General features: G+C 40.6%; 1 protein-coding gene across 1 annotated transcript in view; it reads right to left on the reverse strand.

Moving 5' to 3' along the window:
• The window catches only part of LOC104621763 (talin-2-like), a gene marked incomplete at its 5' end in the record, with an annotated part of 37,739 nt that extends 13,501 nt beyond the window's left edge, over positions 1 to 24,238 (reverse strand). The window contains 9 exons of the mRNA XM_010288323.1: positions 1,590 to 1,714; positions 4,947 to 5,052; positions 8,835 to 8,942; positions 14,249 to 14,434; positions 16,692 to 16,808; positions 18,356 to 18,481; positions 20,513 to 20,696; positions 22,115 to 22,281; positions 24,092 to 24,238. Of these exons, the coding sequence (XP_010286625.1) occupies positions 1,590 to 1,714; positions 4,947 to 5,052; positions 8,835 to 8,942; positions 14,249 to 14,434; positions 16,692 to 16,808; positions 18,356 to 18,481; positions 20,513 to 20,696; positions 22,115 to 22,281; positions 24,092 to 24,238 (1,266 nt within the window). The remainder of the gene's footprint in view (positions 1 to 1,589; positions 1,715 to 4,946; positions 5,053 to 8,834; positions 8,943 to 14,248; positions 14,435 to 16,691; positions 16,809 to 18,355; positions 18,482 to 20,512; positions 20,697 to 22,114; positions 22,282 to 24,091) is intronic.
• Between the last annotated feature and the right edge of the window lie 1,253 nt (positions 24,239 to 25,491).

A 25,491-nucleotide genomic window follows, 5' to 3' on the forward strand; every position in this document is an offset into this window, starting at 1 on the left:
AGCCATTCTGTGATCTTCCTAGTACCTTTCATGTGTGTTACAATTCACATTGTGAAAGGGATTAAACATCTAAAAGAGGATGTAAAGGCTGTTTAAAACCCAAATTAAACAAACAGTTGGATATGAATTTTAGTTTCAGAAAATGACAAATAAACAGACCAATAAATCACAGGCAGACTCAGTACTCAAATTAACATGTTAAATGAGGAGCAGGTGTGAGATCTGTATTCACTGGGAAATTACAATGACCCTGGAGTGGCTTAGATGTTGGAAGGAAACTGCTCTGTGGTTACTAGGCAACACACATATGCTATTGTGCAGTGATTGTATAGAAAAGGTGATGGAGGACTCTTCCTCTCCTCAGACTCAGCCTGTGTCCTCTGCTCTGTAGAATCTCATTATAAAGGACCATTTTTCTTTATAAACAAAATGGATGTACTTGTTAAAAAATGCAGGACAAAGAGCAACTCTTTTTCATGAGCTAATTTATTTCCATCACTAAGCGGGGGTGAGAGTGTGGGTGAGAAGACCTCAAAGAGTGAAGCTACCAAGAACTATTTCATCTGATGTTCCTGAATGACAAAATACCACTTTGCACTGACAACAATCATCCAACATTGCATGTTCTTGAGGCCCTCCTTTTTAGAAAGACTTCTCATTAGCTTTACTTAGAAAACAGTTTTGCACTCACAAAGCAGCATAAACAGGGAAATAGATACATACTCTTTTCCTGAAGTCAATTACACAGCCAAAGCATGATTTTCATTTTAAAGAGATGCAGTTGTAGGCAACATGGTAATTTCTTCTAAAACCTGCCTGTTATTCTACACTGGGCAAAAAGTAGCAATTCTCTGTGATACAGTCTTGTGAGCTATGCATACAACCATAAGCAACAGCAGTTTCATATATTTCCTCTGTACTGCACATGAAAATAGTTGGCTTAATTTTATCTAACATATTCAGAGACATGTTTGAAATGACCTGGCAACATGCAATGCTACTTGCTTTCATAATCAACTGCAATTTATTTTCCTTCAGGTAAATTAAATAGAAATGGTCATACCACATATCTGATTTGATACTGAAGCAGCTACTCTTTTAGCATGGCATAAAATGCTATGTTTTTAGTATCTTGAAAAATCCTGAAGGTCTTTTGCATTCTGCTGAATCCCTTCTGTGTTGCTGCTGCCTTCTCCTGCTATACTACACATATTCAGATGAGAACAAAGGGTCCTCAAAGGAAAGGAAGTGAGAATGACTTTTCGCATCAGTAAAATGTGTTTGGAAACAGAAAAGTAAACAATCAACAGTAAGGGTACTGTGACTCTTAAAAGCATTTCTAATATTTTTCTTTTCTTCCTTTGCTTGCTCATGGCTGGTGCTTGACTCACTCCCTGAAAAGCATCTTTTCACCCTCTTCCTTCAGGGGAAAGTCCCATCCAGTGCAGTGTCTAGTAGCACTGAGACTGATGCGAGGTTTGGTTGTTTATACCATTATCGTGGGCAGTAACAAAGTATACATCAATATGTGGGCTATATGCATCTTCTGCTTTATTAACTTCAAAGAAACAAGGGGGATGGACACTCACCTTTGGCTTGGCTCTTGGTTTCAGCTGTTCTAACTTCTTTGCTGCAGCCTCAATTGATGCTGCAGCCCCTAGTAGCTCTGTCTCTGCAATGACTGTTGGGTCTTCTGGATCCACCCACTCTGTCCCTGAAATTAATGGAGACGAAGACAATAACTTCAGTGCCGCTGTGAGCTGCCATTCAAACAAGGCGATTTACAATCACACTTCAAGTGTCAAATACAGAATGCACATCACAGAAAGCTGATTTTAGTACCATAGTGGCATAAAACCACTGTGGTTTAAGCCACTGAGAGCAAAATGTAAGTCAGGATGAAAAAAAGTATTTAGCAGGGTTATTCTGTTATGAAAGTAACTTAATTAAGAACTGTGTAAACAAAGCAGCTTCGAAAAGGAATACTGTCCATACTGGGAACAGAACTAGCTGTTACTCAACTTATGTGTATCAAAGCTTTTACTAAGATGGTTTCTAACTTGACCAAGTTGTAAGGTACATTGAGAAGTCTGACAGAATGGTAAAGAGAACGTGTTACAGACAACATATAATCATCCACAGCACGCTTTTCAGATTCTCACTTTTGGAAGCGGTTAGAGATGAAGCTAGTATTGACTAAAGAAAGCATGCTTTTGGCAATGTGTTTCTAACAGTAGTGTAGAGAAGGGCAAAGCAGTTTCTGTAACATAACCGAAGGTCAACCTCTTTTTTTTTGTTTTGAGTTTTTGGCATTTCTTTTGGCTCACAGAAATTTTGTAGATCCACAAAATAGTTGGCTGGAGGTGATCTCTGATTTTTGGAAGTTCTCAGTGCATTATTATTATCAATTTCTTAACAATATTCTTTGGATGACAAGATTGAGAAAGCATCCATGTGCTGGGTTGTGGGAAGCAATGAAACAGCCCAAAGGAAAAACAGATGGAGAGAGAAAGGAAACCAGAAAGAAAATGTCTAAGTTCATAACTACTAAGGGCAAGGGGAGGAAGTGGCGTCACAGATGGAAACAGAAAAGGGTGGGAAGCAATGTACACAGGCAAAGGAAAACTAAGTTAGAACGAAAAAAAACAAAGGAAAGCAAAAATCCCTTGAAGTCTTGTTAAACTTATTGAAACTGGATCAGAAAGCTTGGGTGAACCTAATATTAAAATATCAACTGAAACATTAATCGTTATTAAGGAAGAGCAGCTGGGGAGAAGGATACTGGCACTTTCCCTCAGGACTAGCATAACTCATGTCTGATTCATCAAACATCAAAGGAAATAACCTTGAATGCTTATGGATCAACATTGCACCAGCTAAAGAATGAGGCAGTTTCTGCTATGGATGACCAAATCACAGCAGAATACAAAATGACTCGCTGCTATTTATGATGTGCTGGGAGAAAGCTGACACACATGGTACTCTAATCCTAGTGAGCCACATTTCATGCTGCTAATCCCTATGTAGTACAGATATATGTATTTTATATCAAGTATCAAAACATTACCAAAGACAATTTCTCAGCTCAAATGGTGTACAAGATGAACGAATTCTATATTAAAGCCTAATATTGGCAGATAAGCAGGGAAAAAAAATTTTTGATACAGGCAGCACGTATAAACACAGTCAAAACCAAACTTGTAAAATGTAGCACTTCTTCTTCAAAAAAAAAGGCATTTCACAAAGGTTAAAACATTTACATGCTAAATTGGTTAGGAGACAGAGTTTTATCAAGTATCTATAAATGAAAATTAGGAATGAAAATTGAGAAGGGTTAAAAAACATACTACTTCCCACAAAAAAAATCTTCTAAAGTGAATAAAAAGAAAACCCTACAGGCAGCAAGTGAAAAAAGAAATAAAAAGCAAATTTTTATTTTAATGAATATGAATTAAAATGCAAAAAATACTGGAAATGAATAAATGTCTCCAAAGATGAGAAGAATAAAAAGATTTTTAAAAAGCATTTAGGGAACAGAAAAATTCTGATATTGGCTCGGCTTGTTAGCAAATGAAAATGGAAATTTTGGAACATAAGAAACAGTGCAGAAAAGGCTGAAGAATTCAATAAATTTACCTGAACAGGCAAAAAGCATAATTATGAAACAGAGTAGCTATATTAAGACATAGAGGGGAAAAAAAATTAAGAAAATGATAATGAATTCCCATATACAAAAAGTGTTTGGTCAGGATTCTTTTCCAAGGAATGCGTACTGATAAAAGCAGGAAATAACTGAGAAAAACCTGAAATGTATATTACACGGGATATCAGAAAAATGAGTATAGCGTTCTCTGGCCTAGCTTAGGAAAGAATGCTTGAACAAATACGAATTTACTAGAAGCCTTTGTTGGGGGTGTGTGTGGCACAGAATAAAATAAAAAGTTATTACAATGCTTTATTAAAAATATTTTACTGTAGCATTCTATTACCTGTGAGACTAGAATGCTCATTTGCCTTTCTGATGGCTGTGAAGATTTCTTTAGACTAAAATTCCCAGTAAATCTGGTAGTAGATGTGCTTCAGCAGTAGTGGTCTGATATGTAATAACACCACCCTTGATATGTATTCATCTCATTTAAAATGTAGAATGTTAGAAATGTCGTCCTAAGAGTTTGCATGTATCACTGGATAAAAATTTTACTAAGGAAGTCAGTAGGTGAGAAAGATATCACTTGTCTATGATAAGAACAGTGAACTTTTGCTAAGCAATGGAATTCATTGCTTATTTGAGTGCTGAGTTTATGTTTGTCTACAAGTTCTTCGATTCTAAGAGTTCAGGAAATCATCCAGACCAAAATTGTCTAAGTCTCATTGTTTCATTAACATACTTTGTTAGGGCAGGACCCAGGCAGGGGACAGTAAGCACTACAGACCTAAAGCTGACATCATTGCTAGAGGCTGAGTATTAATTCAGTAAGATGGTGGCATCCCCTTTTATTTGAAGTTGTAAAGCAACTATCACTACAAAGGAAAGGATTTATTTTGACTGAACAAACATGAGTATAAGGAAAGGAACCAGCCGTCCAATTACAATTCAGCCGCCAGTTCAAGAGGAGTGATACTGTATTTTGTTTTCTGCTGCTGTGGTTCTTGAGTGCTGTGCTTGATGGTTCCATCTTCAAAGGCCACGTGGTTTACAGATGACTTATGACCGATCACGTGAAGTGGGAGAGGGTCAAATAGACATGCTTACCAACACTGTGAACAAGTGAATACCAGCAGAGAAATTAAAAGAATGGAAGTAGGTAGTACCAAGACACCTAGAACATACTAGAAGGGTTTTTGTTAGTTTTTGGTTTTGTTTTAAACTCCAAAAATGACAGATCATTATCACCATCTGTGGAGTAAAAAGCACACCATACTGGTAGCCAGGCTGCCCAACTCACCCTTCATTGCTTCTGCTGATTGGATGAGCTCTGTAACAGCACCAGCAACCCGCTTGGAGAAAGAGGCCAACTGATGCTTTAGTTCTGGAGTTGGTTTTTGAAGGATCTAGAGAAAAAGATAAAATGCAATAATGCATATTAGTAAGGATTCCAGAGAAGGCTGGAACATTCCCAAGGCACGCTAGTGGCAGGTTTGTTTTATACCGCAATCGGCTGAGAGAAAACATAAGTCCAGTGAGAAAAACACAATTGTCAATGCATCAGTAGCAGCAAAGGCTTAGACTGCAACGTCTGATGCATACTAGAAAATGCACTGCCTTGCATTTCTACAGGAACTGACAATATTGTCTGGAAGCTCTCAGCAATAAAACTAGGACAGAAATCTCCAAAACAGAGGTGCATGTATGAGTATGTGGGAGGAATTTGTAGCTTTAGCACTCCATTCTCAGATACTGTAGTCATTGTACTTAAGCATCAGGCTTAGTCTTTCTGAACTGCTGGAGAGGAGTTGATTTTCTAGTATTAACAAACTGGTTGGTCACTATTTCTAAACAATAGAATTACAGAGTTCTGCAAGCTAGCACTATTTGCCTAGTTCTGGAAAAAATCATTGGGGAACACAATGGAAAGGCCAACCCTAGGCAAGATCCTTAAATAGAAGGGAAAGACAGACACCTCTGTTGTGGTTTAGCCCCATTTGCATCAAGTATTAAACTGTGCTTCTTCAAATGGAAAACAGTCAGACATTCAGACAATGAAGTTGAGTTCTTCCCCTGAACAGGAATAACATTTGCATTTTTAATTACCATATTGTAAGGAGAAAAAAGATTAAGTTCTGGAAATTCATGTATACTCAAAAACTACTTCTGAGTGTGACACATAGCGAGAGATATTTAAGAGCAAAACAGGAGATTGAGTCTCGAAAGTCACATTCAGGTGTGCATTTTCTTAATGTTTTTAAAAACTCCCCTGCAAAGCAGCTCTTAAAATTTTGTGCACATTGAAAATACATTTTATCCTTTTGTAAGCGTGTTTCCCATTTTGCAGTCAAATGCCTAAGCCCTTACTTTGACAGAATAAACTAAGCTGAATTGTTTTCTTAACTTTGCCTGGTGAGAATTCTGCCACGTGAAGAATCCTATCTCTCTGCAACTGCCATGTCAATGTATGGGTGGACTGGTGTCCTGCTTCCTAAGGATGATCTTTAGTCAACTAGTTTCCATAGTAAACAGAAGTACATGAACCCTCAAAAGCTAAACAATCTGCAATGTTAACAAAATGTAACAACGCAGTCATAAACCAAGGTTTATGCACTGCATAATCCCTTAGTATGGCAGAAATTGAGCATCTCAAGGTTTATCTTCCCACACAAGCAAAAATGTCCAAAAATACACGACTGTGGTCAGGACCAAAAAAATGGCATTTTCTGCTCCAGCAAGAAACAGTGACAGTAGTGCTACCTATGATAGCAGTGGGAATGTTGGAATTGAACAAATGGATGCAAATTTTAAAACTAGGTGGTTTACAAATTGCATTGTTTTAACGCCAATTTAGAACTCACAGCAGATTCTCATCCCCTGCAGTCATGTACAGGCATGGCATGAGAACAATAACAAAAGCTTCAGACTTCCCCTCAACTCAGCATGCATCAATACTGACAGAGATGGAGCATATGAATACGTAGGAGGGCAGGCCAGTCTTTAACCTGGCTAAGAATACAACCTACAAGTTGTTTTATATGAATTTGTGCATGCCCAACAGCTTTAATTAGTGTGTTCCTGCGCCCTACCCCTAGCTAGGTGATTAGAGGAATATTCCTTTGAGCAATCAAGTCAGTTTTATGCCACTTGCCCGGTGCAACCTCTGCACAATTCAATGCACTGGCTTAAGGAATCTTCGATATTGCATCTGACAACTCTTGCACCTAAAAAGTATAACCTTCAAAGAAATATGGCTGCTGAATAGTACGCCTTGGCATCCCTGCATTGAGACACACATGGAGGTCATCCCTAGCCTGACTACCAAGGGCATGATTGAACTTACTAACAGTTGTATCACAAGGTGCCAGGTGGACTAAGTAGAGATTTCTAATCTGAGATGATCTGTGTTTTCTGGAGGTTATACATTAAATGAAATTGTAGACCTAGGGGTTTTAAACTACCAGAGTAACAGGCATCAGGAGGCAACAGGATTGTCTGATGCTGAAACCATCTTGCTATCATTTTCTTTTATCTGAGCAAAAGAAATCTGAGCTAGGATGTTAAGTTAGCAAGATTGTGTATGGCAGGAGTTGCTCAGGCAACTCAGAGACTGTGTGTCTGCCACAACTCTCAAGAGTTGGAACTCAGGGGAAACAGGGCAAAAGTCCCTAGAGCAAAAAGTCTGCCATTTACTTGGTTCAATGCTCCTTCGAAAGTGATCTTTTTTTCATCATCTACTTTCCAGATCCTGTTTACATTTATGGAGCACAGCACGTGCTATTATGTGTGTACATGACTAGTTCTAGACAGACTTCAGCAAAGAGTGAAGATAAAGTTACCATTCCATACATCCTTTTTCCTTTTTTTTTTTTCCTGCAGGCATTCTGCTGTTCAATCGTGGTTGTAATCTGGGTCAGAGTCAGTTTTCTAAGGCAGCAAACATTGGGGGGGTGGGGTGGGAGAGTTGGAGGGGAACTTTCTCATGGCTTTAGGGCCCTGAAAGTAAAGAAGCTTAAGGTAAGAAAGGCCTGTTCTGCTGTATTGGAGGAACAGGCCTTTCTTACCTTAAGGCTCTTTACTTAAGCAGAGAGAGAAAAATAAAATGAGCAAAAATTGACTCACGTCTTCGTTCCGTTCTGGCATATAGTTTGAAACAAGTACTATGACAGAGTTCGGGAGACCAGATCTGAAAAATTCCCCAAAGTAGTTCTAAACTAGAAATGGATCACACATCTAATGCTAAATTACTTACTGCTATGCAGCTCTAGGAATTACATTAACAAGTTCAACTTTTGTTGAACTATTTTCCTTACTAGTGGCAAGCGTAACTGTTACGTATATTTTGACAAGTTGATGTAAATGATTAGACATGCTGTATTCTCAGCAGTAAAGCTGACTTGGATTTGCTAATCTGCAGTTGGTAGCTGCGAATTTCAGTTTTAAGAGACTTTAGTATGTCAGCTTAAAGCCACGTAAAAGAAATCTCTGGGCATCCATGAAGCTGACCGCTGATGTCACCTCCAATATCTTACAAATGTTAGTTCAAACACATATTATTGCTTCCTACAAATGTAAAAGCAACAGAAGAACAATATGCGATGTGATAATTAAGTACGGTCAAGAAAAGCCAATTGACAGCAGGATTCATGAGTTTTGATTTGAGTGGAGAATTTTTATGCAGAGCTTTGGAGGTGTTACGTCTGACATGAATTGGAAAGCTCTTTGTGAGGCAGTGCTGGCTTAGGGTTTTGGGATGTCATTGAGTAGGTGCCTCTTATTTTCCTGGCATAAGGACTGCAAAAGGCATGTAAAAGTGCTTTCATAAAGGTAACATAACCTCTTTGGTCTGGGGACAGGAGCGTGCCTAGTATGTCTAATGCTTATAGTGGGCTTAAAAGAATACTTAAGTGTCTTATTTTAATTTCTTTTTTGGGGACCATTTTTAGGTCAGGACCCATACTGCCTCCAGATCTGATCCAGAATTCAGTCCCGTTTAAGTACTTCCAGTCTTCCCTCTGTCTCGCAGTTTGAGCTGAAGTACTGAGCTTGCTTTTCCTGAATAACAAAACTGTTGATAATCTTGTGACAAACTGATAAAAATGTGTTACTAGCAGCCACTATAGAAAGAGGTCAGGGAGAATATTCTCCTTGGAAGGGATCCAGTATGTGCATGCAGATGACTCCTTACCAGGAGAACATGTTCCAGGAGTTCCAAGTATCCTAGGGTACATTCTGTTCCAAAGCGCAGGGCTCTCTCTCGAACGTCTTCGCTCACATCGGGGTGATATGATGCTTGCTGAGGAGGCAAAACAATGTTAGTACTCCAAAACTGCTCACGGAAGAGGAGGTCAGCACAGAGAAGACAGGGGAAAAAGAAGGGAAGAAATTTTTCATAACGTGCAAATGACATATAAGCTTGAGGGCCAGCTGTTTCTGTTGTAAAGGTGTAAGTAAACTGTGCTCAAAGAGCAGCAGAGTTCCAGTTCTGAGACTGGCATTGAGAACACTTTCCCTTTTATCAGCACATCCTCCTGTCTGGGTGTGCATCTGCAGTCTTTCTTAGTGTCCTGCTTTAGGTATTATAGTACTACTGCTTTCTGCCAGTCGTGAACAAATAGAGAAACCCTTGAAGAACCATCTGAAACTACAGAAGGATTTATGATTTCTTCTAATGCAAATATATCACTTGGAAAACACCTTGGGGCTGGAAGGGGCTCTTGGGTTGCGTATATACCGTTCTACGGTGCAAAGGTTATGCTACTGTGGCTCTTCTTTTTTACTAATACCAATGAAATTAAAAATTGTAAGTGTAGTTTTGCCATCTGCAAACGGCCATTTACATCTCACAGGTTAGAAATATACTTAAAACCATTTTTTTTATTGTAAGCCTGCACAGCCTACCATGAAGGAATGAAAGTAGAAATGGCCATGTGGTTTAGAGACCAAAGCACTGGGCTGGCCCCAGAAAACTTTGGTCCAATCAGAGGTCAACCACCAGCCCAGTGTGTGGGTCAAATGCGGGTCTCTCATTTTTCCTTCTCCATTCCTCAAGATAGAGATAATAGTTTGTTCCTTATAGAAGGCTTTGCAAACAGCAGGTGAAAAATGCTACAGAAGTGCCAGGATATCGTTATTCTATATGAGAGAGACAAAAACCAACCCACCCACCCAAAAGAAGCATTAGCTGCTTTTTGTTATCTGGTAACACATTGTAAGTAAAAGCTTATTAACGGTTGTAGCTTGACATAAAGATTTAACACAGCACAGGCAGTGCGGGAACCATCTGTTTAAATCCAGAGAAGCAGCATCAGCAGGGCCAGTTCTTTGACTTGTTAAGGATTTCAACTAAGTATAACGTCTGGCATCTGACACAAGCCTGAGTAATTCAACCATTTTATTTTTAATAAAAAGTGAAAACTGCAGCTTCTTCAAGCCTCTAAAGTAAACTTTTAGGGAACTTTTTTATTGAACGGAAGTGCTAGTTGTTGACAAGTGAAACTTCCTAAAAATCAGCATTGCCTCTCACAGAACAGCTCCTTCCACCCCTGCAGCCTCATATCTTCCACTGGGACGGGGGATTATCTCACTGCTCACTTATTTTGAGCCCTTCCCGCACCCCTCGACATCCCCAGAAAGCGCTGGTGTCAGCTGGGGCTGGAGCTGGTCTGTGGGCTCCCTCTGCCGGGAAGTTCAAGATCAGCAGAGCACGCAAACGGCTCCCATTAGCCACCACCATCTTGTCAACAAACAATCTGAAGCGAAAGGAGATAGGGAGGAAACATCATCGGATTCCCATCTTCAGCATACTTCAAACAAGCTCCAGAAGTCAAAAAAATGCAGAACAGCTTATTTTTCATTTTCAAATAGGGCAGAAGGATCCCCCAGTGTTTCACATGAATACATTGTAAGCATTCTAATATGCCTCTTCCGTATTATGGTTACACATGCAATTAGAGAAAACATCTGTAGGAGAGAAATACAAACTTCATTTTATGCTTTGAGTACATAGCGAGGACTGATATCAGAATATTTTGGGAGCATTTTTAAGGTTTGAGGAGTCTTAAAACAAACCATATACTTCAGAGCAGACTAAAGAGGTGATAAAGTCATTTTAGGAAGACATTTTTATAACACAGACACGTCCCAACAGAAATCTCACTACACCAGTTAGGACTCGCAACAGAAATGGTTACTTTTCCAGCCCTGCAAAGAAAGCCTTCGGCAAAGATGCCAAAGCATCTCAAACTGAAGCGTGTGTCCGAAGAACCAGAATACACATTTATTTCTTCTTGCGAAGGCTTCTCTTCACTATCAGCCCTCATTTTCTTTTCACGTGCTTTCAAAACAGTAAGGCAGCAAGCACTACTTGACTCTAGTACTACAACCTCTAGCCCGTCAGCACCGATGCATAACTTGTGGCAGTAAAAGGTACTGAGATAGCATCAAAAAATGGGTGCTGTTTGAAGGAACGTGGAGAATTCACATAGTCCAACCTCCTGCCTAAAGCTAGGTTAGCACTAAATTCAGACCAGATCACTTAGGTCTTTGGAAACCTCTAAAGATGGAGATTTCATGCCCTCTTTAGGCCCCCATCCCAATGCCTGATTATCCCCACAGTGGAGTAACTGGACATTCCTATGTTTCAATTTTTGACCATTGTGTTTTGTTCCCCTGCCGTGCACCTCAAGTAAATAGCCCAACAGGGTCTCCTCTTGGCAGTCTCCCGGTAGGTTTTAGAGATCCCCCTAAAGCCATCTCTTCTCCAGGCTGAACAGGCAGTTCTTCAGCGTCTCCTCACAGGGCCCGTGCTCCAGCCCCAACCATCTGGGTGGGTTCCGCTGAGCTTGCTCCAGTTTAATAAGTGCCTGCCTTCTTTTGGGGAGCCTGAAACTGGACACAGTATTCTAGATGCAGTCTAATGAGTGCTGAGAAAAGGTGAACAATCGTTTTCCTCAATCTACTGGCTATGTAACGATGTAAGTCATTACTCGCTTCAATTATTTTCTATGCTTTTGATGGACCTTTCGTACCTGTTTCCTTTCCAACAGCAATCACTAAAATCAGTGACCTTATGCACAGATTACTTACTGCATAGTAATTTTTTTATACAAATAGGTAATAAAGACAGAAATTGTTATTATCTTAGGGCCTTCTCTAACCTTCAGTAAATGTAATTACAGCGTTTCCAGTGACTTTAATGAGAGTTGCCTTGGTTCATTATATCCTGCAGTAATCAACCTCATTGTCTTTTGAAATGGCATCTACTTATAAGCGTAGAATTACTAACGAGCACTGTAAATTCATGTATAGCAGACCGAGCACAAGCATATATATAACTGCTAGTAAGTCAAATCCCATATACTACTTACCTTAGGCAGCTGACAGTGAAATAGAACTGAAAAGTAAATTCCTGACACCAGGGAAGTCTGAGCTATGTTCTATACAATTCTACCATAGATCATATACACGCACTTTTGTCTTAGCCCAAAGGACATCAAAATCTGATTACTTGTCAGTGCTTATTGTACGGACTAACTTAATGACACCGGAAACCTCTCCAGTGCTTGTCAACTATCACAAAAACCAAGGCCCACTGCATTGCACAGCTTTTACGGCATAGTGAGGCCAAGACTGCTGGTTCCTAACCCTAAAATTCAAGGGATGTGGCTTATCATGGGAATGCCGTGTACAGTAATCAATTTGCAGAAATTAATGGCATAAGATTTCTAAGTCTCTGAGCAAAATTTGTCAAAACAGGATTTTCTAAATAAAGTCTGGTACCAGCTGCGTATTTAAAAGCTTTGTTAAATGGCATGGCTATTTTGTCATACCTTTTAGATAGCACATAAAATTAGTATACCTGGAAGCTTGTATTCCTGTTTGCCCAATAACAGCTCTCGATTTTAGGAAAGCTAGACAGGATAGAACTAATCTTACTCCTTGTCAGTGTATCACTACAGGTAAGTAAAATGACTCCCAGCCATTTTCCTTCCGTAGATTGCTCTCTTTGTGAAGGTAATTCCCTGGGAGATCACGAATGCTTTCCAGCATCCCAGACCTCCATCGTTCAGTTTGCAGGATGTTTCATCCTGTCGGTCACTCACAACGCATGAACTTCGAAACCATTAGCTTAACTAGGAGCAAATGTAAACATAAGAAGATGAATGTTCATGATTAAATGTTCAGAATTACATATCAGGCTGTATATTGTGTATGTGAATGTGTTTATAACGTTTCTGGAAACAGAGAATTCTGTTCCTGAGCATTTGCTGCCTATTAACACGGAGAGTTCTAAACAAAAATGTGTCTGCACTAGGCGCTGACAAATGGCAAAGGATGTTTAGCGTGCCCCAGCATCCGAGTTGATGCCTGAATCGATTTGTCAGAATGTTGCACAGCTATGAACTGTTTTTAGCTTCCCTTAGAAATTTCAATTAACTGGATTATACCTAAGACATATTAGGCTGCGGTGGTTTTCATGTAAATAGCACAGTTGTTTAATTTTCCCATGCAAATTAAAGCTGCTTTGTTTTGTTGACCTTCTGAGTTTATGAAGCGGAGAGGACAGAATCAAAATTTGAAACACGCAAAGTGGTCAAAAACTGACAGACACTAAAAACCCGTCAGAAAATGAAGTCAAAATAAAAAGTTTCATTCAATGGTTTTGTATAAATCCAGTTCTACGTTATATTAGAACGTGGTCTTTTTTATGAGGATCATTTTAAAAAGAAAATTAACCCTTCCACCTGGGCAGTACTAGGCGAAAAATTAATGTGGCGCTGACGCAGGCAGTTCGGATTTGACCACATACTGAAAATCAGACGCCTCACAAGAGCATGATTATTTTACCATTATCTTCCATACACGTAAAGGCAAAAGTAAATGAACATAATTTACACGCAAAGGCACTTTTGTGTTACTATCGAAGATGAAAAGGAATGAGATCTTTATAATCCCGTTTTTAAAAATTTATACCTAGATCTTTTTTATCATTGGAACATAGCCAAATGGCTTAATAGCCATTTCCATGACACATACTTTTGCCCCAGTTTTGCAGGTCAGTTTTTGAAAGTCGTCTAGCTCAAGCAAGTGTAGAAAACAGGGTACTAATATTTTTAGTGCAAAAGCAAAATACATTTTTGAAAAGCACAGAAGAAATTGAGCAAACCGACAGGTTTGGCTAGGGGGAAAAGGACTACTAAAAATAGGCCCTAGTTATTCCTTTCACTGTCCCTAGAAATACTGAAATCATATTTGATATTTTAGGATTATTTGTATATTCTACTAATTGGCAGAGATTGTTTGTCTTCCAGTTTAATAGGAGACTGAAAACTAGGAAATTCCAGCTCAAATAAAACTTCTCATTTTCAGAAAAAAACAATGCCAGTCAATATTAGTGCTGCTTCTTTTCTTGTGCATAGCACAGAAAATCCCTTCCAAGAAAAATGTTCCATTAAAATGATCATAACCATTAACTTTCTCATCTGAAAAGTACAGCATTAATACACAGAAAGTGAACACAAACTATAACATTCAAGGGATTTAGAGTCACACACACAGACAAAAACAAACTCTGTCTTAGGCAAGGAATTGAATCTTTACCTTACAAGCTGTTAGCATGTCAGCTACTGCTTTGCGGCTCAGATTTGCTGTAGCAATCACATCCTCCTGTCGGCATGAGTTCCCAGCTGCAACAGCTTTGGCAGTCGCCATGGTGATTCCTTTCGTCATCCGGATTGACTCTTCAGGTGATGATGTCTTTTCTGGAACCTCACTTGACTGAAACACCTAAAAGTGAAAGCAGAAGGAAAGCCTGATACCATTCAAATCCAAGCAGAACAACCATGAGAAAGAGACAGCAACTGGAAGCAGCCTTCGAACAGCAGGAAATTAGAAACATATTCAGAGTAGTTGAATATCATTCTTGCTTGTCACGAGCCTAGTCCTGATAAGCCTGCTCACCTACAGACAGCTGAGAGAAACAAACAGCTGAGGGAAGCATACTAAAAAACATTAAGCCGTTCATTTCATCTGCCATTTAACTACCTTGGATGGCTGTTACAGACAGCTGTTCAGAGTGTTACGGGATCAAAAAAATTGCTATCCCTTTAATTATATTATTTTTTCATCCTGACTGCTGCTTAGGCTGGTCTAGTCACACGAGGAGATCCTTCCCCTGCAAAGGCTGGGCTTTACCAAGCCCTTGCGGATAGCACAGCGCAAGACCGACAACGTTACTAAAATATTCAAATGTCTCTTAAAAAAGTGGAGGTGGAGCGTTGTCTCTGACGCTCTACTTAGTCTCCCTTAGAAACCTAAAGATATAAATCTGCAGGGTGATTCTGTGAAAATAGTGCAAATTATCTGACAGTATACACTCCTCTCGTGAATACTGGAATACATGAACTGTGGTAAGATGCAGGTAATAAGAGCTGGGTAACCTTACTTTTATCTTGTCTTTCCTTTTCCCAAGATTTAGTCTGTATTTGCTTGCCATTCTTTTAACGTGCAGGGGCAATTGGGAGCGCACAATTAATCGGGAGAGTTGTTGTCTTGACTACACACAGTGCAACATAAGAAGGCTAGTGGTTACAGGATGCAAATGTCTGGACAAAAATGAACCTGGTCTATCCCATATTCCTGGTTGATCAGTTTTTTACTTTCTCTCTCCAGAAATGGAAGCGATGTTAAAAAATGAAGTCTAGTTAAATACGTGAAGGACCTCCCTCAACGTTGCTGAGATTCGGTCCCTGGAGTTCCAAGTCAAGCCTGATGCATTTTCTTGAGCACATATGTGCCATCCTCAGTTCCTGTTGACCCTCTCCTAGTACTCCACTTTTCTCCCCATGAAAGAGATGACACCACCACTACCACAGACCCATTCCTTAGCAATGTTGACAAAAGGAAAAGGAAGAGGACGAACATTTCAAAGAGATACCAACCAAATTGAGAAAGCAGATGCGATAATGCACAATCCTTCAACAAAAAACCTCGACAGGTTTTAGATCAGAGTTACGGGAAGGAATGTAGCTTAGCCAGGCCTTCAGGAGGATACACGACGGTAACGTGCACTAGATATTGTACAGAACATTCCCGATCAGGTACTGAATCAGGAGTTTTTACCACTGCAGACACTATATGAATTCCCAACAACTATACAGAGGTATTAAAAAAAAAAAAATTAAATAAAAAAGAGTTATTTCTTCATTACAACAGAAGTGCTCACACAATGAAAAATGGGTGTTTTATGGAGAGCACTTGACAAAACTGTGCCAGTGCAGTTACACTGTAAGATTTGCTAATCAGCAGACTATACAACAAAATATATTCTGCTGAAGACTGTGTCCATAGGTTTTTTATAAAAATGGACTGTAAGTGAAGGAAGAAAAAAAAATCAGGCTTCTTCACAAACACGCAGGTATTAATTTATGTCACTGAATAGTGTACTAGCAAAAAAAATAACTGAAAGCTGCAGCTGGAGGCTGAACTTTTATATCTTAAAGAGGAAGGAAAACAATTGTCATGGTCTAACACCTAATCCGGCAGAGAATTCCACGCTATTGTTAATTCCTGCTCAGAGAGAATATCAGATAGCAGGCTGTGTATCACTGGTAGTATCATTTCAATATTAAAGCAAAAACAGAAACACGATGAAACTGCAGGTGCAATACGGCTATGATGCTGAGGAGACATTAGCAAAGCCAGGATCAAAAAACAAGTGAAGAGCACCGAACTCAGAAAAGAATATCCATAGCGAAAGCTTTAACGTCTAAAGAACAAAGAAGCAGTTGCTTCCAGATTCGTACTTGACGGTAGGGTAGCATCTCGAATCTCAAAATGAGGACCAGTAACGTCTGAAAGAAGGTAGGCTAAAGCGGTGTCATAACTGTACTTTCACAGATAATTTGCAACAGGTGGAGAAGAATTGCATCCAAGGCACTGCAAGGGAGTAAAGCATAGATTGACGAGGAGTGCCTGGGCAGGCTGGTTTGAGTGTAAGAGCATACTTTCAAAAACTGCCACGTATGGCTATTTTGTTCTGTACCGTGAGTTCCTGTTTGATGCACTCAATTGTGGCCTCAAGAGCTCTTGTCCCTCGAGTAGCTTCATCTTCTACAGCTTTAACGGTCTTCAAAAGCGATGTGACATTTGTTACCATCACCTGAAGAAGAGAGAAGTGAAGACAAAAATACATGATTCCTTCCTCCTATTTTTCAGAGACAGCAGGGTATGAAGCAAGGCAAATTAAGCTAGGTAGCATTGTTACTTCCAGTAGGGCCTAAGAGGCTTCCTGAACGGTACTTGTTAAGGGACCAAATGCCAACTCTCCTGCTGGCCAGTTTCTGACAGCTCCGTGTAAGTTGCAGAATTGTAGCACAACTAACTGCAGAGCGATATTGTCTTAAATACGAGTGTTGTGGCAAAACTTTTACCAAAAAATGGAGAATTCACAACATTTCCAGGGTAGGTCTCTTATACAGATTGATTATGTTAGCATCTTTTCTTTTGGCGCATCTTATGCTGCAAGTTGAAAGAGATGTGAATCGAGGTACGGTATTTCTTTTTGAAATTTACCCAGTACATTCTCTGCAATCGGGTAAAACCCCAGGTTAGCAAGCAGCCAAACACTAGCCTCAAGCCCACATGCAGATATAGAATCTGTGTCACCGTTCCCGTTACAAAGCCAATCGTCCTGATGCAGAATAACCTAATCGTCACTGTAATAGTTACACCTTTCCTATAGCCTGCTATGTTGAGATACAAACAGTAGCTACAATGAAAAAAGAAGAGACAGGAAGTCCAGCTTCTTGACAGTTACAACTTTAGACACAGAGAGCTCTTCACTGCAGGAAGAGCCAAGAAGCCACATTTCTTGACTAGATGGGTCATTTTCAAGTAGTGCCTCAACGGTATACTCTTACCATGTGCTCTGAAAGGAAGAGAGGCACAAGTCTTACAGGTAAGCAACAGACATGAGAGCAAGAAGAGCTTCCAGCCGAGCCAGAAGCTACCACAACGCTCACATAATGTGAAAGCAGAAGTAATGCCGCCTAAATATCTGGAAATAGTTTGTAGACGTGAAGCCACAAGGCCTTTGTGAGGCAAATGTCATAATACGTGTCAGGTGCAGGGAAAATAAAGCACAAAGATATCGCAAGTATGGTGTAATCTGTGCGAGTTTTCAGCTCTGATGCCTGTATACTTTCTGGAAAGTACTGAGAGAGAGAGGGGTCAGCAATGCACAATATCCTGTTGTAGAGTTATTGGAGGGTTTTTTTTCCCTCCTCCCCCTTCTCCCCCCGTTTCCCAAGCTGCAGGGTCTAAATAAAGAGGCCGCATGCTTATCCTGAGCATACGTCATGGTTCAGAACGTAGTACTTAGGTACCATTTTATACTGGATAAATTGTAGTCTATGACATTATTAAAGGAGAACCTGCCCTCAGATATGGGCTTGCAAAAGAAGGAAGTTTCTTTTCAGAAAGATTGCAGTTCTTTCATCAAAACCACAAAATAACCTGACAGCCTACAAAAATTGAAACTTCATGGAAACTCAAGAGTGTCGTCTTACCTGTATCCCAGGATGATAATGAAACAAAGAAAGAAATGAGATTTCAGGCAATCTGGAATTGCTGAAATGCAAGCTTCGCAAGTCTATCAAGCGTGATCGCACAGATACTTGGAAATAAAACGTAAGAGTAAGGTTTTACCTTGGCAGCACCTTTCAGCTGGTACATGGATGGATCATCTGCTGGTTTGCTGGCAGCTCCTTTGGTAGCACCAATGAGATCAGAAAGGGCCTTTGCAACATCCTTGATAGCATTGATCAGGACAACCTACGGGAATGACAAATAGCCATAAGCCTCAGGCAAAAAAATGGTAGCCTGGATGAGGGTGTGATTTTTAGAACACCGCTAAAAAACCCCAAACAATCTACTACTGGTACACAGTTAGTACCACCCTCCCTCTGCCCCAGTAAAACATGTAATATTCCGGAAGCAGAAGAGCTGTGCTGATAGCTACCGTATTACCTACAACCAGTCAGAATTTAACAAATGACTACTTCCTGTGAAGAAATTGAAATGCTGATTGCAGCTAGGACTTCCTTCTTCTGAGCTTCCCTAAGAGGAGGTTTACTTTTCTCCACGTTCTTCACCGTTTGGGTGGAAGTGGGCCAAGAGCTAGAAAACAGATTGATTATAAGCTTACAGTCTAATGCTACAGCTACGTACCAAATGTACTCCCTATGCCAGGTGTTAGAGGGAGATGTTCTTTCAGGGAGAAGAAAGTTGAACCTCTGTAAGAGGTTTATACAGAATTAAATGCTGAATAACTTGGTTGTCCTTAAAGTCAGGAAAAGTCAAATCTGGAGATATTCTCTCCTAAACCCAAGCTCAAAGAGAGAAGTCCTAGACAAAATATAGGTATTACGACAAACTCGTTACTTATTTTAGGGTATTATTGGAATAATCCTCTCCTCCAAATCCTTCTCCTTTGCCCTTTCCACTAGTAGAAAATCAGAAGCTTTAAGTATTTTGCTGGAATTCCAAAGAGTTCATTTTAAGGAAAATGTTGGAAGACGCATGAAAAATGAGAGCTCAGGGGAAAAAAATAACGCGTGGAGCAATCACTTCTCAATAACTGCATTTCTGTAGCATTATATATAATAAGAAAACAGCCTCATTCCTTTGTGTTTGTAGTTCACTGTAACTTGTACAGAAGTGAAATCTTCCCTTTTCCTGGAAAGTTTATTTAGCTTTTGGTAGCACAGAAGCTCCTTGACGATGGAAATAGAAAAGAGCCTGAGACACAGGACGGACTGATGCAATTCTCTGTTGTCCAACAGTCCTACGTCGTGCGGCAACTTGCAGCGTAAGACGTCTGAAACTCTATTGCACTGGGTAGAGTAAGCGTTGCTGCTATGGAAAAATGTTGTGAGAGTATTGTTTGCTAGAGCTATTAGAAATGCTCCATTTAGGACACAGGATGCACCTACAGTTTCAAACTGGCAATATAAAATTGCTCCAAATAAATAATAATTACTTGTGCATAATAGCTTTTATTCTAAGTACCGTCTTCTCGGCTTTTGCATTTAGGGAAAAACAAAGCGTGATAAATGTTTTGCAAATGTTGCTAGTTTATGGAAATCCTTCTGTTAAAAAAAGGAAAAAAAAAAAGAAAAAAAGAAAAAAAACGTGCTTCCAGTAGTATTTTCCTAGATGGGAACATCTTGGAAGTTTAGTCTGTCATACAGGTCAAGCAAAACAGAACACACATCGCTTTCAGAGCATTAAACAAACAAGCAGGCTCTTTCAAACTGATTTGGTGCCATCACAGGCGCATCTGCAATATGCTTGCCAACCTCCATTCACCGAGATCCAAACAAAAAACCTAAGAAATATTTGAGATAATGTATACCAAAGGCTGAAGTTACGAAGGTAGCTGAAAAACACCTCAGACATAGCTAAGAATGGCACGGGCTTGTTAGCCTACCCAATTAACATAGAGCTCAGCCCAGTCGTAAGCTGGTTAAGTAGCTTTAAAGTCATGCAAGCTCTTTAGAACAAAAACGGGATGAGTCAGGGGTTCAATCACAACTTAGTAAAAACGAGACAAGTACTTTGCCAAAACATCCCAGCTGGAACACACCCATGAAATAAAAGAAAAGCGTTATACGAAGGCCCGTCTAGTTCCACTCGATGCTTTAACGTCTTGATTGTATTCCAAAAAAGTGATGTCTGAATAAACCCAGAAAAGTCCCAGAAGAGCTGAACCGTATTGTGTTACAGAAGTCCCACAAAATTTTATCAGTTGAAAACTGCCTCTGGTGTCTTTAAGAGTATCTGAAAAATCTTAAAACATCTTACCTGTGTTTCGGGATCATCGGATCCCAAGCTAGCCGCTCCCAATTTTACTACCTCAGCAAGTTGAGTGATGGTGTTAGCTGATGACTGAGCTGCTTGGGCCAGTTTGTCCTGACTCGAGGCAGCACCAGAAACCAACAATTTTGTATCTTCAACTAAAGCTTTTGCTGTTTTCAGGATATTTTCCCTGTAGCAAAAAAAAAGAGGAAGCAGGGAAGGCAGTGGAAATGGAGAAGAGGGAAAAAACCCGTGGTTTTCAACGTTACGGTGACTAACAGCTACATAAAAGAGCTGATGTAAGTCATTATGCCAGCGCCCACTCATGATAATACACCGCAGGCTAGGAAGTGGGGGGTGGGGGGAAGACAACTATTAAAACAGTAGCATTATATTTTGGGCCAGATGCAAGACAGCTTATTAAAATGACCCCATCTTGAAAAGAAATGAGGTAGGGCAGTAGCAGAAAAGAGCATTGCATTTTAACACCGAACGAAAATCCGGCCACGCTGTGAGGAAAATAACAGCTGTCAAACCTCCATCTTAATCAGCATATTGTAAGGAAGCTAAAATAATTATTTGCGAGGAAGGCGGTAGCAAGAATGGCAAAAGGAATAGAGGATGTGACCTAGTCATGGTTCCCCCCCACCATGTACATGTTTTGACATGTCAGGACAACAAATCTAAAGCGACATTTGGGTAAAAGAAGAAACCACTGTCGTATGTACTTCAGAAACGAGTCAAGTTAACTGAGAACTAGAACTATATTCATGTAAAATGTCAGCCTGGAAATTAATGAGACCTGTATGAAAATCCCTGACTTTCAGTCTGCAGAATGGCAGCAACTTACACACCATTGCATCTTTCCTCTTTCTGGAGCAACTGGCAAGGCGGGAAACAAACGTCGGCCACGCAATTGTCGCGTAGGCCAACTAGGCTGCGAAGCAGTAAGTCAGTGTCTCGGCTGTGAAGCCCTGGGTTTTACCGCAAAGGAAGTAACGGTCAGCTGCAAATCTCTTAACATGACAACAAATGTTGTGGGATCATTTTCTTGCAGATGCTAGTTGAAAAACGGGCTTAGGTCTGCCAAAGGGGTAAACGTGTGGCATAGCTGTGCCGTTTCCGTCACTGCTGTCCACAACAGCATTAACCATAAGCACGATTTAGCAAGACAAACAGCCAGACAGTCAAGAACAGATGTTGGAATAAAGTATATAGAAGATTCCTCTTCAATGTGACGGACAGCTAATTTTTGCTACTGGAATAACAGCGCATGGTAGTCTACGCAATGAGACGGCTTGGATAAAAACAACAACAACAACAACAAAGCGAAAATAGCGCTACGGTTGTGGTCTTCTGTTGGAATTGCTCTCGGCAGATGTTCCCCGGCTTTTAAAAACTCTTTCCTTACAGAAATAACCAAAGTGAAGTTTGCTGTCCTCCACCAATATCCCAATTTTCCTATTTCTCCTCTCACTCCACCGCCGCATTCCATTTCTTTCATGGGAACGTAGAAAGGCAAAAAATTATCTCCGCACGCCGATCACTTCTGCCAGTTCCACTGTTCCCCTGTGCACGTGCTCCTCCATCTTTTTCAATTACACTGACCTGTGGTCTGCAAACGATTCGTTGTTCTCGGCATTAAGGGTTCCAGCAGTAGCAAACATGATAGTGGTGTCTAGATCTGCAATTATGCCAGACACGGCACTAGCTGCAGTAATACAGGCTTGCGTGCCTTTGTTTCCTGCTTGAAGGGCAGATAAAACTAAGGAGACCTGGAAAAAACATAAAGCAACAAGGTGGTCATAGAAAGAAAGCCTCATTATGGGACGTTAAGTGAGCTCTTTAACGTGACTGGCATCAACAATCGAAATTCATTCTGCAGTGTCATTTTGCAAACTTTAATAATACCTCTCCTTCTGCTTTCCCTTATTTGCTTTCTTTGTGCAGTAGTCATTACGATGGCTAAAGATCGTCTCAAAGTAAAGAGGACTTCAGCTAGGAAGTCCACTTCTCAGGCAGAACGAAGCCATCCGTTCGTCACGGGATGAAGCACATCAGTTGAAACTTCCTTGAAATACAGCAAACTTCTGCCAGGATAAATGTCAGAGCCAAGAGCTACGGCTTTTTCCCCTAACACACGCAAAATAACCACCGGCCTCAAGCACCCCAAGAGTCATGTAGACTACACCGATGTAAACTTTAACATCAGAGGAACAGAAAGTATAGACTGCCTGAATTCAGACACTAAATACTGTTATATTTATAGAAAAGTATAGAGAGACAATATATGGCTTCATATCTAGCAACATTTTTGATGACAAAAAAAGCTAGAGATCTCCACTTAATCTAATGAACATCGTACTCAAAGCTCCGCAGCCGGGATGCTGTTGTCCTGCCATACTACAGTCCTAAGCTCTGCTTTTGCAGGAAAGGATCCACATCTGGGAATGTGTATACTGACTTCTAATAGTACAGTTCCTCCTGAAGTTCTGTTCAGATTCAAAATTGTCCCCAAATAGATTGTCCCTGTGATTCATTATTAGTCTCCTTATCAGCTTTAACTCTTTTTACAAGATACCGTCTACCCCTGCCTAAATTTGGATTGCCGATACTCCTGGGGCATGACACGCTGGCAAATTTGTACAGCTGAGAGCACACTAACACAGGCTGAACAAGCGATGTTTGGTGAAATCTAAAAGTAACTGACATTTGATTCTCAGTGTTTGTGTCCAACAAAAGGAGAGAGGCCATGAAAAACGTTCAGCAAAGCTGAGCCACCCAGGCCATCTGTTTGAAGTGGATGTTTCCAAAGACCAAGAAACCCCAGACAGTTTGCGGATGCAATTTTAAGCGCGTTAGCTTGGCCCAGTCTTAAAAGGGGAGGGCCTGTATCAGAAATAGCGTGGCCAGCAGGAGTAGGGAAGCAATTGTGCCCCTGTACTCGGCACTGGTGAGGCCGCACCTCAAATACTGTGTTCAGTTTTGGGCCCCTCACTACAAGAAAGACATCGAGTTGCTGGAGCGTGTCCAAAGGAGGGCAACAAAGCTGGTGAGGGGTGAAAGAGAAAGACAAAATGTGTAGATGTGGCACTTTGAGACACGGTTTGGTGAGCACGGTGGTGTCGGGCTGTCGGTTGGACTCGGTGATCTTAAAGGTCTTTTTCAACCTTGATGACGTTGTGATTCTGTGAGACGTCGCTCCATGAAATCACATGTCATTGAGCAACCTCATCTCGGCAACTGAGGCCATCCACATGGATTTATTATTTCCAAGGGAGCGCCTCATAAGGCACAAGTGCTAGCTCATGTCTTAGGGATTAGTTCTGGACCAGTCTCCCTCTGGCACGAGGCTGAAGTTTTATTATGAGACATGGGCAAGGGCTAATCATGGGCTAATCTAGCACATGAACTGCATCGAATGCTTGAAAGTAAAGTAAGAACTTGGTGTAATTCAGCCAATATTGTACTATCATAGAAAGTTTAAAAAAATAAAATTTCCTGAACCCAAAGCGTTTGACTGGTTTACTCCCCAGGGAAGCTCGGTAGACAATCACCATGAGGCAAGATAGAGGGATGTCTTACCTTTTCCGTGACAGCACGAGCACATTCTATCAACTCCCTTTTCGTGTAGCTGTCTGTAGGGCAAATCTGGAGAGCTCCAGCTTTTTGCACAAGAAAGATACAGCCGTGGCCAAGTTCTTGCACCCGAGTCCTGATCTGGAACCCTATCTAGATGGTAGTGGAGGTACAGGGAAAAGAGGAAGCAAGAGCAAAGTGAATAAATAAATGTCATGCCAGTACATTGTGTCAACACAAATGGAAACACGGTCACTCTGGTGAATCTTTATTACTGATAATCGGCCCATTGCTACACTCTCTGCAGAGATCAGACAAAAAGGAGAGATGTAATACCACGTGCTCCTGTAGCACAACCCTATAAAAGGCTTACTGATGAAACAGGAGCACTAGAGAACCGGGCCCCGGAAAAGCGAAGGCGTAAGGCGTGTACACAAGTCAAGCACACGTAATTCAAGCACGCACAACTTCACCGCATTCGAGTAACACGAGCTCATCTCCCAGAACTGTACTGTCGGTGTGAGCTGTATTCGAGGTATGTACGATGGGTAAAAAAGTACACATTTACTCTACGCTGCTGAAACTGGGTAAAAAAGTATATGTCTCTCTTTCTTTGGTTTTGAATCTTGCACAGAGTCTCAACTCTCTAGCACTGACCACGTACACGTGGAGCACTGAAACGTGGCAAGTCCTGCCCTCAGCACTTCCAATTTATTACTAGTCCTACAGCGTAAGCTGCTCGGTCCCCGTTTAGAAACACGTGATAGTTTTAATACCTGCATGTACTTTGGCATACAGGTGTGTATTGGGATTAATAAGTAAGCAGGAATCACGTCATTAGCGTCACAAATGGAATTATTTCAACTTCAGGCAGAAAGTAACGTGCAGAAACGGTAATGGAATTTAACAATAGCGAGCCAAATGCAAGCCGCTGCTTTTCACGTAGCTACCAAGAACGAAACACTCAAGTAGTCTGTCAGTGGTGGAACGTAATTATAAAGCCAAAACCTCACTGAAGGTCTTTTAGCTAGCTAATCTGATACCTTCAGCGATGGTGAGAGATCCTCCTACAGCATCTCGACAAAATTTGTCTACGCTCCCTAACCAGAGGTACGCAATGAGAAGAAGAGAGAGGTGAAAGGATTTCTCCAACCGTGCTCAGAAAATATGCAGCAACTACTGTAACAGGTTAATGCAACTGGGGTGAATAGTCCGTATTCCTCTGTTAGCACGAGGGGAACCTGTTTCTCCTGGATCGTATTCCAACTCCGAGGTATGAAATATGTTCCGTCAGGAAAAGATACTTGTGCTTATACTGGTTGCCCGCATCTCACTTCCAGGACAGGAAGTTATACTTGAAATCGCTTACAAGCAAGACAAAAAAAGTGCAAATATATATACATATA

The sequence above is a fragment of the Phaethon lepturus genome, unplaced genomic scaffold, assembly GCF_000687285.1.
Source record: "Phaethon lepturus isolate BGI_N335 unplaced genomic scaffold, ASM68728v1 scaffold41195, whole genome shotgun sequence".
NCBI classification, from domain to species: Eukaryota; Metazoa; Chordata; class Aves; order Phaethontiformes; family Phaethontidae; genus Phaethon; species Phaethon lepturus.